The 15,574-nt window shown below is 41.2% G+C and overlaps 1 protein-coding gene and 1 pseudogene across 1 annotated transcript in view; both read right to left on the bottom strand.

The window, feature by feature from the left end:
* LOC128563704 (serine/threonine-protein kinase Sgk3-like) overlaps positions 1-15,574 on the bottom strand; it is a 227,196-nt gene that overhangs the window by 58,303 nt on the left and 153,319 nt on the right. Inside the window, exon 13 of the mRNA XM_053559135.1 lies at positions 10,014-10,086. Within this exon, the coding sequence (XP_053415110.1) occupies positions 10,014-10,086 (73 nt within the window). The remainder of the gene's footprint in view (positions 1-10,013; positions 10,087-15,574) is intronic.
* On the bottom strand, positions 10,811-13,309 carry LOC128563993 (disks large-associated protein 5-like; annotated as a pseudogene).

Raw genomic sequence — 15,574 nt, 5'->3', positions numbered from 1 at the left:
TGAATAAAAATGAACACTAATAACTATCATGCTAACTTTTAAAAAACAAATGACAAAAATAAGTATTACTGGAAATCCTTTGCAACTGGGGAATAGTGATTAATTGATTAACTGAGTATTACCAAAACTCTGGTTTAACCCTCATTGTTAAAACCCCCTTGAAAATGTATGGGTACATTGTCCTAACAAGTACTTGTACAGCATCTTCTAAGTATTTTATTTGTTGATAATTGAGGGTCATATAACAGCAGTTTAGTAATAAATGTGAAGCATAAGCCTTTCTTAGAATTAGAAAACTTTACCCAAGTATCTTGTCTCTGGTACTTATTAGATGACCTTAAACCTTTCTAAGACTTAAATCCTTACTTTAAAATGGGGATAACAACATATCCCCATATAAGCTTATAGCAGAATGTCTGGCAGATGGTTAGGATGTAAACATTAGCTGCTATTATTTTTATTAAATGTGGGGTTAAAAAGCCATCATCCTAAACCCTAATACTTAAGAAATATACAGAAAAAACTGAAGAAATGTGACTTGATAAAGTGCCTTCTAATAGTGAATATCTGAATAAAAACCCACAAACAGTATGTCACTGAATAATGAATTTTGGTTTAGTAAATCCACTCAATAAAGGATTTAAAGTACACCATTTGTCCCCAAACTGATGGGTTATTTCCAGTCACGTAGGTTTATTTCTACTTCTTATATGTTAAGTATGGCTGTTAAAGAACAAATATAAAATTAGGTGCGGACTTTTGGACTGATGCACTTGGTACATTTTTTGTCAACTATGAATTCTCTGAAGAATTTCAGGTATCTTGTAAGATTCTTCCAAGGACATTTTTTCATGTCACCAGACAACGCACATGTGAGGATTACATTAAAAACTGTACTTGAGGCTTGGGCCTGTAGCTTACTGAGTAGGGTGCCGGCCACATACACTGAAGCTGGCAGGTTTGAGCCCAGCCTGGACCTGCTAAACAACAATGACAACTGCAACCAAGAAATAGTCGGGCATTCTGGTGGGCACCTATAGTCCCAGCTACCTGGGAGGCTGAGGCAATAGAATCGCTTAAGCCCAAGAGTTTTGAGGTTGCTCTGAGCTGTGATGCCACAGCACTCTACCAAGGGTGACATAGTCAGACTCTGTTTAAAAAAAATAAAAAATAAAAAACTGTGCTTGAAAAACAGTTATTTCTTGAGAGCTGGACTTAGGAACATGGGAGGACGAACTAATATGAATGACTGCATTGGGAATATTAAAAGAAAATTTTTTTTTCTCCTTGGAGGCAGAGTCTTACTATGTTACCCTCTGAGCTACAGAGTGCTGTAGCATTACAGCTCACAGCAACCTCAAACTCTTGGGTTTAAGCGATTCTCTTGCCTCAGCCTCCCTAGTAGCTGGGACTGCAGGTGTCCGCCACAACACCCGGCGATTTTTGTGTTGTAGTTGCCATTATTGTTTAGCTGGCCCCTGCCGGGTCGAACCCACCAGCCTTGGTGTATGTGGCCGGCGCCCTACCCACTGAACTATGGGTGCTGCCTTTAAAAGAAATTTTATTTTTTTTTTGAGACAGAGTCTCACTTTGTTGCCCTGGGTAGAATGCCCTGGCATGACAGCTCACAGCAACCTCCAGCTGTTGGGCTTAGGCGATTCTCTTGTCTCAGCCTCCCGAGTAGCTGGGATTACAGGTGCCCACCACAACACCCGGCTATTTTTTTTGTTGTTGTTGCAGTTTGGCCGGGGCCGGGTTTGAATCTGCCACCCTTGGTATATGGGGCTGGCGCCCTACTCACTGAGCCACAGGCACTGCCCCTAAAAGAAAATTTTAATGACTGTATGGAAGGAGCTTTAAATTCATCTGTGGATATTATTAAAGATGTTTTACTTTTGGAGACCAGTATGATAACAGAGTGAGTTTTCTTTTTTCAATGAGCTATAGACCGCGCTGCACTAAGCGCTACAGACTTTACAGTTCATCACTAACTAAAAAGTTTTGAAATCCCAGTGTGAGGCCCTATACGTAAAGAGAAAGAAAGAAGTCTGCAATCAAACAAGAAGTTCAGCAGCAGTCAGAATTTAGGAACAATTCCAAGCTTCATTTTTTTAGATCAACATTAAGCATGCAAATATCTGAAAAAATTCCAGAAAAGACTGAAATGTGTACCATGCCATTATAGGATTAAGTGCCAAGAATTTTTATCTCTTTTTTTTTTTTTTTTTGTAGAGACAGAGTCTCACTGTACCGCCCTCGTGCAGAGCGCCGCGGCGTCACACGGCTCACAGCAACCTCTCAACTCTTGGGCCTACGCGACTCTCCTGCCCCAGCCTCCCGAGCAGCTGGGACCACAGGCGCCCGCCACAACGCCCGGCCACTTCTTGGTTGCAGTTTGGCCGGGGCCGGGCCCGAACCCGCCACCCTCGGCACATGGGGCCGGCGCCCCACTCACTGAGCCACAGGCGCCGCCCGTGCCAAGAATTTTTATAAGGTTGAGATATTGTGTTAAGAATTATACTAGGCATTTTTAAAATCTCTCTCATGAAGAACTTACACAAACATATCTGTTGTAATTAAAAAGAAATTTCACTTAGAAATTCAGAAAAACCCTTAATGCTCAGATAATAAAATGAAAAGCTTTAGTCTCCAAAATAAGTATTAAACTGAACTATTCCCATTTCTATCATTTTGCTCTTCATGAGAAATCATCCAAAAGGACTCTATCCTCAACAGTGTGGGGCAGAGGAAAGAATCATCGGACTGACTGAGGAGATGTTGGGTTTTACGACCAATGCCGTGAACTCTGCTTTTAAAGGCATCCTATGTTTACACACGAAGCAGACAGTAAAGAGCTGAGGGAATGAGCTCTGAAGACGGACGACCTGGCAAGTCTGATTCTGCCCTGGATTAGCTATGAGACTCGGGAAAATGGCCTCGTCTTGCGAACTCTCTATTTTCCTCATCTATGAAATAGAGGTAAAACTCACTACCGTATAGATATGAACTCAAATAACAGCACAGTCACCATGACGACTCCTACTAGTATAACGGCCTGCCACAGCAAAGGACCCTGGAGTAGTCTCATAACTCTGGATCTTGCCTGTGCCGCTTTCTGGCTTTCTGACCTCACACAAATGCCCCCTTTCTTTATCTCATGATCTATAAGAGATCCTTCCAGCTATACCACTTTGTGATGGTCGTCTAAAAAAGAAAGGGCGTGGGAAGCTAGCTAACAAAATTATTCTACCTAATTTGGAATCCTTGATAATTTAGAAGTTTCAGTGATACAGTAAGTGATATTTAAAAGCTTTAACCTAATACTGAATAGCCTTTCTAAAAGAAGTCACTCAGGTGAAAATGGCATACAAGCATTCATTTATTCATTCATTAATCATCTATTATACACTTTAAAATGTGCAAGGCACTGGAAATACAAAAATGTTTCATTAATACCTGGTAACTATCCTCAAGAAGTTCACATTCTAGGCTGGGCAGGGTGGCTCACGCCTATAATCCTAGCACTCTGGGAGGCAGAGGCAGGTGGACTACCCTGGACTCAGAGGTTCGAGACCAGCCTGAGCCAGAGTGACACCCCATCTCTACCAGAAAAAAGCCAGGCGTTGTGCCAGGTGCCTGTAGTTCCAGCTACTTGGGAGGCTGAGGCAAGAGAATCTCTTAAGCCCAAGAGTTGGAGGTTGCTGTGACCTATGATGCCATGGCACTCTACCGAGGGCCACAAAGTGAGACTCTGTCTCAATAAAAAATAAATAAATAAAAAGGAAAAAAAAAGAACTTCACGTTCTAGTGGAGAAGAAATTTAAACAAATCACTACATAGGCACACCAAGGGTACTAACAGCAAAGAACTCACAGGTTGTTTCAAGAGCAAAGAGATTCCCAACCTATCTAGGGATTAGCTCTTAAGAAAAATATCCTGGACAGCTGACATGACAACAAGTCTTATAAAAAGACCTGGATAGATAGGAAGTCTGGACTTCAGTAGAACTCAAAGACTGGGACTGAAATAGGAAGTAGTCTTTTTATTTTGTACAAACTTATTTGTCTTCAATAAGCAGAGGTAAATATTGAGTAATAAAAGAAGTTTATAGCTAGGCCAGATGTGGTGGCTCACTCCTGTAATCCTACCACTCTAGGAGGCCAAGGTAGGTAGACTGCCTGAGCTTAGAGGTTCAATACTAGCCTGAACAGGAACAAGACCCCACCTCTAAAAATAGCCGGGCTTTATAGTCCCAGGTACTCGGAAGGCTGAAGCAAGAGAATTGCTTGAGCCCAAGAGTCTGAGGTTGCTGTGAGCTATGACACCATGGCACTCTACCAGGGGCGATAAAGTGAGACTCTGTCTTAAAAAAAAAAAAGGAGTTTCTATCTAAGCTGTTTAAGGGAAGGATCATGCCTTCCTGGTGGTAATGCAAATTAATCCTCATCATCCTTAATGCTCATCATCCTTAATCATCAGAGAAATGCAAATCAAAACTACTTTGATATATCATCTAACTCCAGTAAGATTAGCCCATATCACAAAATCCTAAGACCAGAGATGTTGGCGTGGATGTGGAGAAAAGGGAATACTTCTGCACTGCTGGTGGGAATGCAAATTAATATATTCCTTTTGGGAAGATGTTTGGAGAACACTTAGAGACCTAAAAATAGATCAGTCATTCAATCCTATAATTCCTCTACTAGATATATACCCAGAAGACCAAAAATCACATCATAACAAAGATATTAGTACCAGAATATTTATTGCAGCCCAATTCCTAATTGCTAAGTCATGGAAAAAGCCCAAGTGCCCATCAATCCCCGAATGGATTAATAAATTGTGGTATATGTACACCATGGAATATTATGCAGCCTTAAAGAAAGATGGAGACTTTACCTCTTTCTTGTTTACATGGATAGAGCTGTGATATTTTTCTTACTAAAGTATTTCAAGAATGGAAGAAAAAGTATCCAATGTACTCAGCCCTACTATGAAACTAATTTATGGCTTTCATATGAAAGCTATAACCCAGTTATAACCTAAGAACATGGGTTGAGGAAGGGGGAGAGATAGGGGAGGGAGGGGGGAGGATGGGCAGAGGGAGGGTGATTGCTGGGATTACACCTGCGGTGCATCTTACAAGGGTACATGTGAAACTTAGTAAATGTACAATATAAATGTTTTTTTTTTTTCTTTTTTGTAGAGACAGAGTCTCACTGTACTGCCCTCGGGTAGAGTGCCGTGGCTCACTCACACAGCGCACAGCAAGCTCTAACTCCTGGGCTTACACGATTCTTTTGCCTCAGCCTCCAGATCAGCTGGGACTACAGGTACCCGCCACAATGCCGGGCTATTTTTTTTGTTGCAGTTTGGCCAGGGCTGGGTTTGAACCCACCACCCTAGGCATATGTGGCCGGCGCCCTACTCACTGAGCCACAGGCGCCGCCCAAATATAAATGTCTTAACACAATAACTAAGAAAATGCCAGGAAGGCTATGTTAACCAGTGTGATGAAAATGTGTCAAACGGTCTATAAAACCAGTATATGGTGCCCCACGATCGCATTAACGTACACGGCTATGATTTAATAAAAAAAAATTGATCTTTAGCCCTTAACATAATGTCTTACAAGGCACTTAATACTTACGAATAGGCTCGGTGCCCATAGCACAGTGGTTACAGTGCCAGCCATATACATCCAGACTGGTAGGTTCAAACCCAGCCCAGGCCAGCTAAACAACAATGACAACTGCACAACAACAAAAAAAATAGCCAGGTGTTGTACTGGGCACCTGTAGTCCCAGCTACTTGGGAGGCTAAGGCAAGAGAATAGCTTGAGCCCAAGAGTTTGAGGTTGCTGTGAGCTGTGATCCCACTGCACTTTACTGAGGGTGACACAGTGAGACTGTCTCAAAAAAAAAATATATATATAGATATATATTTATATATGTTAAATAAATAATTAAATACTTGCAATTAAAGAAAATACTGAGCAACCATTTATACATTCTAGCAATTCACATTCTCTAAATTTCATAAATCCACCCCTTAATGAACTCAATTTCCTTATAATTTTGCCATTTTGTTATTTTCAACAATAAGCTTTTTTGGTAAACAAAAAAGTGGTTTCTATATTGATATCAGGATCCCATCAGCTTTTCCGGGCATCACCTGTAGCTCAGTGGCTAGGGTGTCAGCCACATACACTGAGGCTAGCAGGATTGAACCTAGTCCAGGCCAGATAAAACAATGGCAACAACAAAAAAAGCCGAAAGCCAAGAGTTCTGGCAGAAACCTGTAGTCCCAGCTACTAGGGAGGGAGCCTGAGGCAAGAGAATCACTTGAGTCCAAGAGTTTGAGGTTGCTGCGAGCTGTGACACCATAGCACTCTACCCAGGGTGACAATTTGAGACTCTGTCTTGGAAAAAAGAAAAGAAAAGAAAGAAAGAAATATGGTTTCCTTTGGGTGTGCCTTATAAAAAATCTTATATTCAAAATAAAATTTTAACTTTGAAAAATATAAGCAGAAATCATTCTTAAGCCTTCAAGCACATAAAACTCATCTTACAGAGGTTGGCAACCATCAGAATAAAGAAATAAAAAAAGAAAATGAAGACACAGGCTTGTGCTGCACCCCAAGGACTCAGAAAGATGTAAAACAAACTCAGGACGATGGCTGCCAAACACAAATTAAGTTAAAAGGGGAATTTTCAGGCTCGGTGCCTGTCGCTAAGGTGCCAGCCACATACACCTGAGCTGGCGGGTTCGAATCCAGCCTGGGCCCACCCAACAACAATGACGGCTGCAACCAAAAAATAGCCGGGCGTTGTGGCGGGTGCCTGTAGTCCCAGCTACTTGGGAGGCGGAGACAGGAGACTCCCTTGAGCCCAGGAGTTGGAGGTTGCTGTGAGCTGTGATGCCATGGCACTCTACCCAGGGCGACAGCTTTCTGTCTCAAAAAAAAGTGGGGGGGGGAATTTCAGGATATTTTTCTAAGGTATGAATTTATTTTTAACTTTTCACTGTGGAAAATTTTAGAAATACACAAAAGGTGACAGACGAGCATAATGAACCACATGCACTCATTACCCTGCTTTAAAAATTACCATACCAACATTCTGGTATTGCTGGCTCATTTATCCCTATTCTTCACTTTTTTTTCTGGAGTATTTTAAAGCAATTTTAGACAACTTTATGGTTTTGTTTTTTTAAATACATCAATGTGTATTGCTGGTAATATCTTTTTTTAAAAAACGTGAAATCATCTTAGAATGTCCATAAAGTCTTCGATTTGCCTCCAATCTACAGACAGAGCTTAATTCTTCTCTTGAATGTGTGTTGGACTAATGACTATCTTCGAATTAATTGAATATGGTGGATGTGATGGTATGTGACTTCCAAGTCCAGGTCATAAAAGGCATTGCTAGTTCACTTGGATCATTCATTCCGGAAAAGCCAGTTGCCATGTTGAAAGGACAGCGAAGGCTATGTAGCCCACATGCAAGAAGGCTTTCTGCCAAGAACCACAAGAGTGAGTCATCTTGGAAGTGGATTCTCCTGCCCCAGTAAAGCTTTCATCATTGATAGTCTGTGCCTAGATCCATTAACTCATCAGCATTTATACCGTGATTCTTCCAATTTTGTCATTCCTTTTGCAATTATGAGCTGTTGATTCTTCTATGAAGAAGTACTACTTTCCATCATTAGCTCTTTGGTACAAAGAAATTATGTTTCATACCAAACAAGGATAAATGTTTGATTCTTTGACTGATTGCAAGAATAATAAATCAGTAATCTAGTAACCTCTAAGGTATTTGATGAGTTGTTCTATTTTTTTTTTAAGAGTCCATGTGAACTCAAGGGTCTTTATATATTAATGTGTTCTAACCCACTCCAATACTCTTTCTCCATGTTCTAATTGTCCAATCTTTGCTCAACTAAAGCTCCAATAAATTCAGCTCTTTTGTAGTTTTGATAAACCTTCAGTAATTGCAGATCGCTTCTGTGTGAAAATGTAAGGCAAGATGTCTTGAGATAATCTAGTACATTGCTTGCCCAGAAGCTGAAATGACCGTTTTCCAGGAACTCTGGTTCCCTTGAGAGGAAAATGGTATTGAGAGATCACAACTTGAATGCTGGGGTTGTTGATTGCTACTTATTTGTTACTGCTTTTAGGCATTTTAGGAGAGATCACTAATACATACGGTTTGAAAATGTAAAAAAATAGAAAAAAATTATGATTCCACATTATGTTTCAAAATGAAGCAAAAATTATAGGATTTTCACTTAAAATCTTTGATTTCATATTTGTTTCTGTTTCCTCTTCTGCCTAAAATCTTGGTTCCCATGACATTAACATAATTCCAGGATACCAACTTTATATAACTTAGTATCAAATGCCATATAAAACTTCTTTGAAGGTCTTTGTTTTTGTCTTTGGCATATAAACCCATGAGATATAGATAAAATCTTATTATTTTAATGATTAATTATTCTCTAAGTATTTACAACAAAAATCAAAATATAGTTAGGTTATTTTTTCCTTTAGTTTATTTTCCATTGTTAGAGGTCTCTTTGTTATTGCATTTTAATTTTTGTTTTTAAATCATGTAAAACAAGGGCTGGGCCCAGTGGCTCATGCCTGTAATCCCAGCACTTGGAAGGCTGAGGTGGATGGATTGCCTGAGCTTACAGGTTCCAGACCAGACTGAGCCAGTGCAAGACCCTGCCTCTAAAATATAGCCAGGTGTTGGGAAGCTGAGGCCAGAGAATCACTTGAACCCAAGAGTTTGAGGTTGCTGTGAGGTAAGACGCCACAGCACTCTACCAAGGGTGACCAAGTGAAACTCTGTCTCAGACATACATACATACATAAATTATGTAAAACAAATACATGGTTCCAAAGTCAAAACAATGAACAAAATTCACTCAGGGACATTTAACTTCCACTTCTGTTGGGTCCCCTAGCCTCTCCCTCCTCAAAGTCCCAGTTTTGATTTATTCTTTCATCATCTCCTCAGTAGAGTGCCGTGGCGTAGAACAAAATTATATATATATATATCCATCTATCTTGGGCTCGGTCCCTGTAGCTCAGAGGTTAGGGCACCAGCCACATACACGGGAGCTGGCATGTTCAAATCCAGCCTAGGCCCGTCAAACAAGGACAACTACAACTAGAAAATAGCTTGGTGTTGTGGCAGGTGCCTATAGTCCCAGCTACTTGGGAGGCTGAAGCAAGAAAATCGCTTAAGCCCAAGAGTTGGAGGTTGCTGTGAGCTGTGATGCCACAGCACTCTACCGAGGGTGCAAAATAAAACTCTGCCCCCCACCCCCCCAAAAAATATATATATATGTATATAGGTTCAGTGCCCATAGCTCAGTGGCTAGGGTACACTGGGGCTGGCGGGTTCGAACCCAGCCTGGGCCTGCTAAACAACAATGACAACTACAACAAAAAAATAGTCCCAGCTACTTTGGGAGGCTGAGGCAAGAGAATTGCTTAAGCCCACGAGCTTGAGGTTGCTGTGAGCTATGACTCCACAGCATCCTACCGAGGGTGACATAGCAAGACTCTGTCTCAAAATAAATAAATAAATAAAAAGTTTCTAAATGTAAAAATAAATTCCTTTTCTGGCATTGTTTAAAGTTAGAAAAGTACCCCTAAGTTAGCGATTACTAAATTTATCTGAGGCAAGATTGCTTGAGTTTAACTTCCAAAGCTGCCATTTACCCTCTGTGTGTGACCCTGAGCAAAATAATGAACCTAACTGTGCCTCAGTTTCCTTATCTAATAATGACAACAATACCTACCTTATAGGCTTGTTGTAAGGATTGAATAAATTAAAACACCTGGCACACAGTAAGCACATTCCAGAAGCAGTATTTTCATAAAGCACAAGATCAATTAGTTTTCTAAAGTCCTGCACTATGACACAGTCCAATGAATATGCTCATGACTTCTTCAAACCTGAACTACCACTTAATTCCTGGTCTATAAAGTTACAGCTTACCTGGATCAAAATTATCACCAAATATTCTCTTGGCAGGAATCTTCAGGGCCATAGCAGGAAACTGCTTCTTTAACTAAAAAAATTTAAAATAACATTACAAATTACAAATAATTTTGCAAGTGGTCTAGTTATGCATGCACCAAAACCAAATATAACCTGATTTTGAAGAAAACCCATTCTAAAACACTTTTAAACAGATGCCCACCCAGTGTACAGTATTAAGTTATACCAGTAAACCACACACTGACTAAGTATCTTTATTTGCCCCAATAAAACACTTGGTATCTCTGTTGCCTTGTATCAGTTACTTAACATCTCTGAGCCTCAGTTTTCTGGCCTGTGAAAGGGAAGTAATTTTAGCAATTCCTTTACAGATTTATTGTGAGACTTAGAGGAGATTGGATGTTAAGTGCTTGGACGAGAATCTGATGTGTAAGTACATGTTACTCACCATTTATTACCTCAAGAGGAGATGTGATCTTTTGTGTTCCCTCTACATGAACAGATTAACAATAGTTTTCTTTCTTTCCTTTTTTTTTTGTTTTTTTTTTTTGTTTTTTTGAGACAGAGCCTCAAGCTGTTGCACTGTGTAGAGTGCTATGACATCACAGTTCACAGCAACTTCCAGCTCCTGGGCTTAGGTGATTCTCTTGCCTCAGCCTCCCAAGTAGCTGTGACTACAGGCACCCACCACAGTGCCTGGATAGTTTTTGGTTATAGATGTCATTGTTTGGCGGGCCCGGGCTGGATTCCAACCTGCCAGCTCTGGTGTATGTGGCTGGCACTGGCCGCTTAAGCTAGAGGTCCTGGGCCAACAACAGTTTTCTTAAAAAGCTGATGTATTGACACCTGCCCACGCTCGATGGGCTCCAGGTAGGGTCTCCAGCCCTGGTCGGAGTCCGGGGCTCCACGTCCTGCCCCCCTCCAGCGCCCAGGCCAACGGGAGGCATTAGAGGTGAAAAGGAGATCAGGTCACCACCAAGGGAAATGTATCCGGAATGTTCTCAATGTCTGCCCTCTGGCTGAGTGAATGGATTGCTGCAGTTCAGGCCTGTTGAATCAACAAGGCATTCAGTAGTGAGACTTTTATTATCAAATAGTACTGACGGAGGAAGTTTAGTTTCCTCTTCTGGTGAGAGGATATTCTGTGATGGTTTAATTTTTTCAGGGCTACTCATCAAAACATCGTGTGATATAATTGAAGAATTAGCTCCATTCCTTCCACAACATCTGAAATTTCTTCTTTTTTGTTAATATTATCTGCTACTCCACCAGCAAGAAGAGGCAAACTCAATTCTTTCAATGGGTAAGTAATGCACGCCAAAGTTTACCTTATTTTCATCATGTTTCGCTTCGATTAAATCTTGTGATCCGGACACTGAGTATCTTCTCCTAGGTTGCTCTGGCTTTGAGGAGTATTTTCAAACAAAGTCTTCTTATCATCGTGTTCATTTTTGGTACTCCAAGGACTGGAACTCTCTGGTTATGCAGTTTGTCCTAGGAGGCCCACCGCACCCCTCCCCTGAGACACAGCTTTGCTGACAGACTTAGGTGTTCAACGTCTTTTGAGAAGGATGTTCAAAAGAAATGGAAAGTCTTGAAAATGATATAACGGGACTTTCAACCCTGAAAAATCCAGCATCAAACACTATTTTATCAACCTCCTTTGGCATCATAGAGGCTGCTGCCTCCGCATGTTCTCCCAGCTTCGTCTTCTCTCTCTCTGCACTTTTTATGACAGCCAAGCGATTTCTAGCTGCATTTCTTCCACCATCATGTGGAAGAATTTGTTTTGGTTTATTCACCATACTTGAGATGACTTTTTTCCTGAAGACTAAAATGCTTGCATTACTATTGTTTTGCCACCCAGATTCTTCAAGTCTGGTCAGATTGTTGAATTTTTGCTTTACATCTTCTATCTGAAAATGAATCATATCCCAGAACCTGTCCAGATCTGTGTGAGTAATCTCCTTTTCACCTTGTTTATATTCACAATCGTTCACTAGTCCTTCAAATTGTTTGATGCTTTCCTTCATAAGGAGTCTTGTTGGAACAACTGCTGTGCGAATACGATCTTTAGCATCATCTGGAATGTCCGATCTCAGCTTCTTCCCCTGAAGGCAACTTGATATTGTTAATTTCTCAGTTTCTGACTGGAGGATATTTCTGAAATATGGTACATATCTGTCCTTCCTTCATTTCAAGTGATGGGACCTCTGTTACTGGAAGGCCATTTGACTTTTTAATAGATTTATTATGATTTAAGACCTGTTCTTCATTCCAAACTGTTAGAGAACCCAAAGGATGTTGTATTTATTTGAATCTTGCTGTACTAACTCAGTAGCCGACATTTTACATTTTAGCACCAAAATATCTTTTGTTGCTTCTTGAGTCTTATCATCTTCTATTTTGCAAGGGGTCCAGGTGTAACTGGGTGTCGAGAAATCGTCAGCAATTCTGGGAGTCATGGGTGTGACTTGATAGGTCTTCAGACCATCCAGGGGCTTTGCAGGTTTTGTTTCTTTTTGGGGGGCGGGTCTTCCTTTATTTGGTGCCTTTCTTCCTGGTTCACTTTCACCAGTGGCTCTTGAGAATGGCTTTCTTGCTGTGCTGGATGAGACTGCTCCAGCAACCTGCTTTGCTGCTTGAGCAGCAGATCAAGTCATTCTCACCGACGTGGGCACTACAGGCTGTCCAATTTTTCCTTCTTTGTCCAACACTTTGTTTTCAGAAGTTTGTCTTTGACCAGGTCATACTGCTGGTCATACTCCCATTATTGGGAGTGATGTTCGAGCAGTACGAGTGAGCCTCCTAGGACAAACCAAACAGGTCTTTGGCCTTTGACCTTGTAATCCATACAGAAGAAGTCTTTTGTGGCCCAGCTTTCATAGCATTCAGGTTTGATGAAAGAAAACCAGGCATATCAGGTCTATAAAAACCCACTTTAAACACTTCTCGTTTAGCTTTCTCTTTCTCTGTGCTTTCAATTTTTGTAGTTGCTTTCTTCTTTGTATTTTTGGAGCGTTTGTTTTCATTGGTCACACAGAACAGTTTTTATTGACCTTGGCTTGGCATTTTCTAGAGCAAGCTCTTGAGATGTCTCATCTAATTCAACAAGAATTCTACCTTCCAAGGTTGGAATGCTGACATCTTTCAACCCAAAGAGTCTGTTTTGTTCATATTCCTTATGTCTGTTTTTGTTTCTCAGACAGTGATTTCCTTTGAGCAAGTTTAGTCCTAATCATTTCAGTACTGAAATCCTTTCTGAACCGACTGGCAAAATGTGATGAAGACATTCTGAAGCACCTCCTAGCGTGAACCTCAAGTGAATCAAAAGTTAAGGAACCCTGGAAGTGGACGCACACCACCGCCTCCAAGGCTCGCCTCCATACCACTCAAACTTCCTGCACTGAGCCCATCTTTGGATTTTTAAATAATGCTTTATGAGTATTGTATATAAAATTTTAGAAGTGAAATTTCTGTGCCAATGGATATAGAAACATTGCTTTAAATTTTTGCTTAATATTGAAAAAAAAAGCTGATGGATTTTGCTTTAAATAACCTCTGCTCTAGCCTTCTTATTAATATTCTAATATATTCAGGCGGCACCTGTAGCTCAGTGGGTAGGGTGTCAGCCACATACACGGAGGGTGGCGGGTTTGAGCCTGGCATGGACCTGCTAAACAATGACAACTGCAACAAAAACAAACAAAAAAAAAATAGCCAGGCGTGGTGGCAGGCACCTGTAGTCCCAGCTACTAGGAGGCTGTGGCAAGAGAATCACTTGAACCCAAGAGGTGGAGGTTTTGAGCTGTGATGCCACAGCACTCTACCAAGGGTGACATAGTGAGCCTCTGTCTCAAAAAAAAAAAAAAATTCTAATGCATTCATATCAGATTTGCATGTCCCCAGAGAAGGTAAACTTGGCCCTGAAGAAATTAAATTTGGGACAGTAAAGTCACAAAAATGGGTTATAGTTATAATATAAACTTAATATAAACAAAACCCACACGCAAATATAAAAACTACAGTTCTAACACCTCGAAATACCAAGAAAAAAAGAATGCATTAATCACTTTACAATATAGGCATACTGTCAACTGGAAAATCTATAAAAAAAGAAAAAGACTTTTTTTTTTTCTTTTGGCCAGGGCTGGGTTTGAAGCCGCCACCTCCGGCATATGGGACCGGCACCCTACTCCTTGAGCCACAGGCACCGCCCAGAAAAAGACTTTTTTTCACAAAAGTTTGTAGAGGAAAGAAAAGAGAGGCAAAGGGGAATTTGGTGATTAAAAGACACTTGATAGGGTGGCACTTGTGGCTCAAAGGAGTAGGACGCTGGCCCCATATGCCGGAGGTGGTGGGTTCAAATCCAGCCCCAGCCAAAAAACCACCAAAAAAGAAAAGAAAAAAAAAAAAAAGACATTTGATAGAGCTATTAACCAGTCCTATGAACACTAACTGGGTTTTTTTTTTTTTTTGAGAGAGAGAGTTTTGGCTTGGCACCCATAGCACAGTGGTTATGGCACCAGCCACATACACCAAAGGTGGCAGGTTTGACCTGGGGCAGCTAAGCAACAGTGACAACTGCAACAAAAAAAATAGCCGGGCGTTGTGGTGGGCTCCTGTAGTCCCAGCTACTTGGGAGGCTGAGGCAAGAGAATCTCTTGGGCCCAAGAGTTTGAGGTTGCTATAAGCTGTGGCACCACATACTCTATCGAGAGTGACATAGTAGGGTTCTCTCTCAAAAAAAAAAAAGAAAAAAAGAAAAAACAAAGAAAGAAAGAAAAGAAAAGAAAAAAGAGAGTTTCACTCTGTTACCCTTGGTAGAGTGTCAATATAGTTAACGGCAACCTCAAACTCTTGGCTTAAACGATTCTCTTGCCTCAGCCTCCCGAGCAGCTGGGACTACAGACACCCACCACAATGCCTATTTTTAGAGATGGAGTCTCTCTCTTGTTCATACTGGTCTTAAACCCATGAGCTCAGGCAATCCACCTGCTTCAGCCTCCCAGAGTGCTAGGATTACAGGCATGAGCCACCATGCCTGGACTCTAATTAGATATTTGATACTAAGGCATTACTGTTCTTTTTTTTTTTTTTGTAGAGATAGGGTCTCACTTTATGGCCCTCGGGAGAGTGCGGTGGCCTCACACAGCTCACAGCAACCTCTAACTCTTGGGCTTAAGCGATTCTCTTGCCTCAGCCTCCCGAGTAGCTGGGACTACAGGCGCCTGCCACAACGCCCAGCTATTTTTTGGTTGCAGTTCAGCCGGGGCCGGGTTTGAACCCACCACCCTCGGTATATGGGGCCGGCGCATTACCGACTGAGCCACAGGCGCCGCCCTCTTTTTTTTGTTTTTTAATGTGATAGTGGTTTTGTTTTTAAGAATTTTTATCTTTTGGCTGGGTGCAGTGGCTCACTCCTGTAATCCTAGCACTTTGGGGAGTCAAGGTGGTAGATTGAGCTCTGAAGTTCAAGACCAGCCTGAGCAAGGGAAGACCCCATTTCTATAAGAAAAAAACACAAATGGCAAGGCCTTGTGACGGGTACCTGTAGT

The sequence above is a fragment of the Nycticebus coucang genome, chromosome 13, assembly GCF_027406575.1.
Source record: "Nycticebus coucang isolate mNycCou1 chromosome 13, mNycCou1.pri, whole genome shotgun sequence".
Classification (NCBI taxonomy): domain Eukaryota; kingdom Metazoa; phylum Chordata; class Mammalia; order Primates; family Lorisidae; genus Nycticebus; species Nycticebus coucang.
The sequence above is the reverse complement of the archived record's forward strand: the minus strand, read 5'-3'. Positions and strand labels throughout refer to the sequence as shown.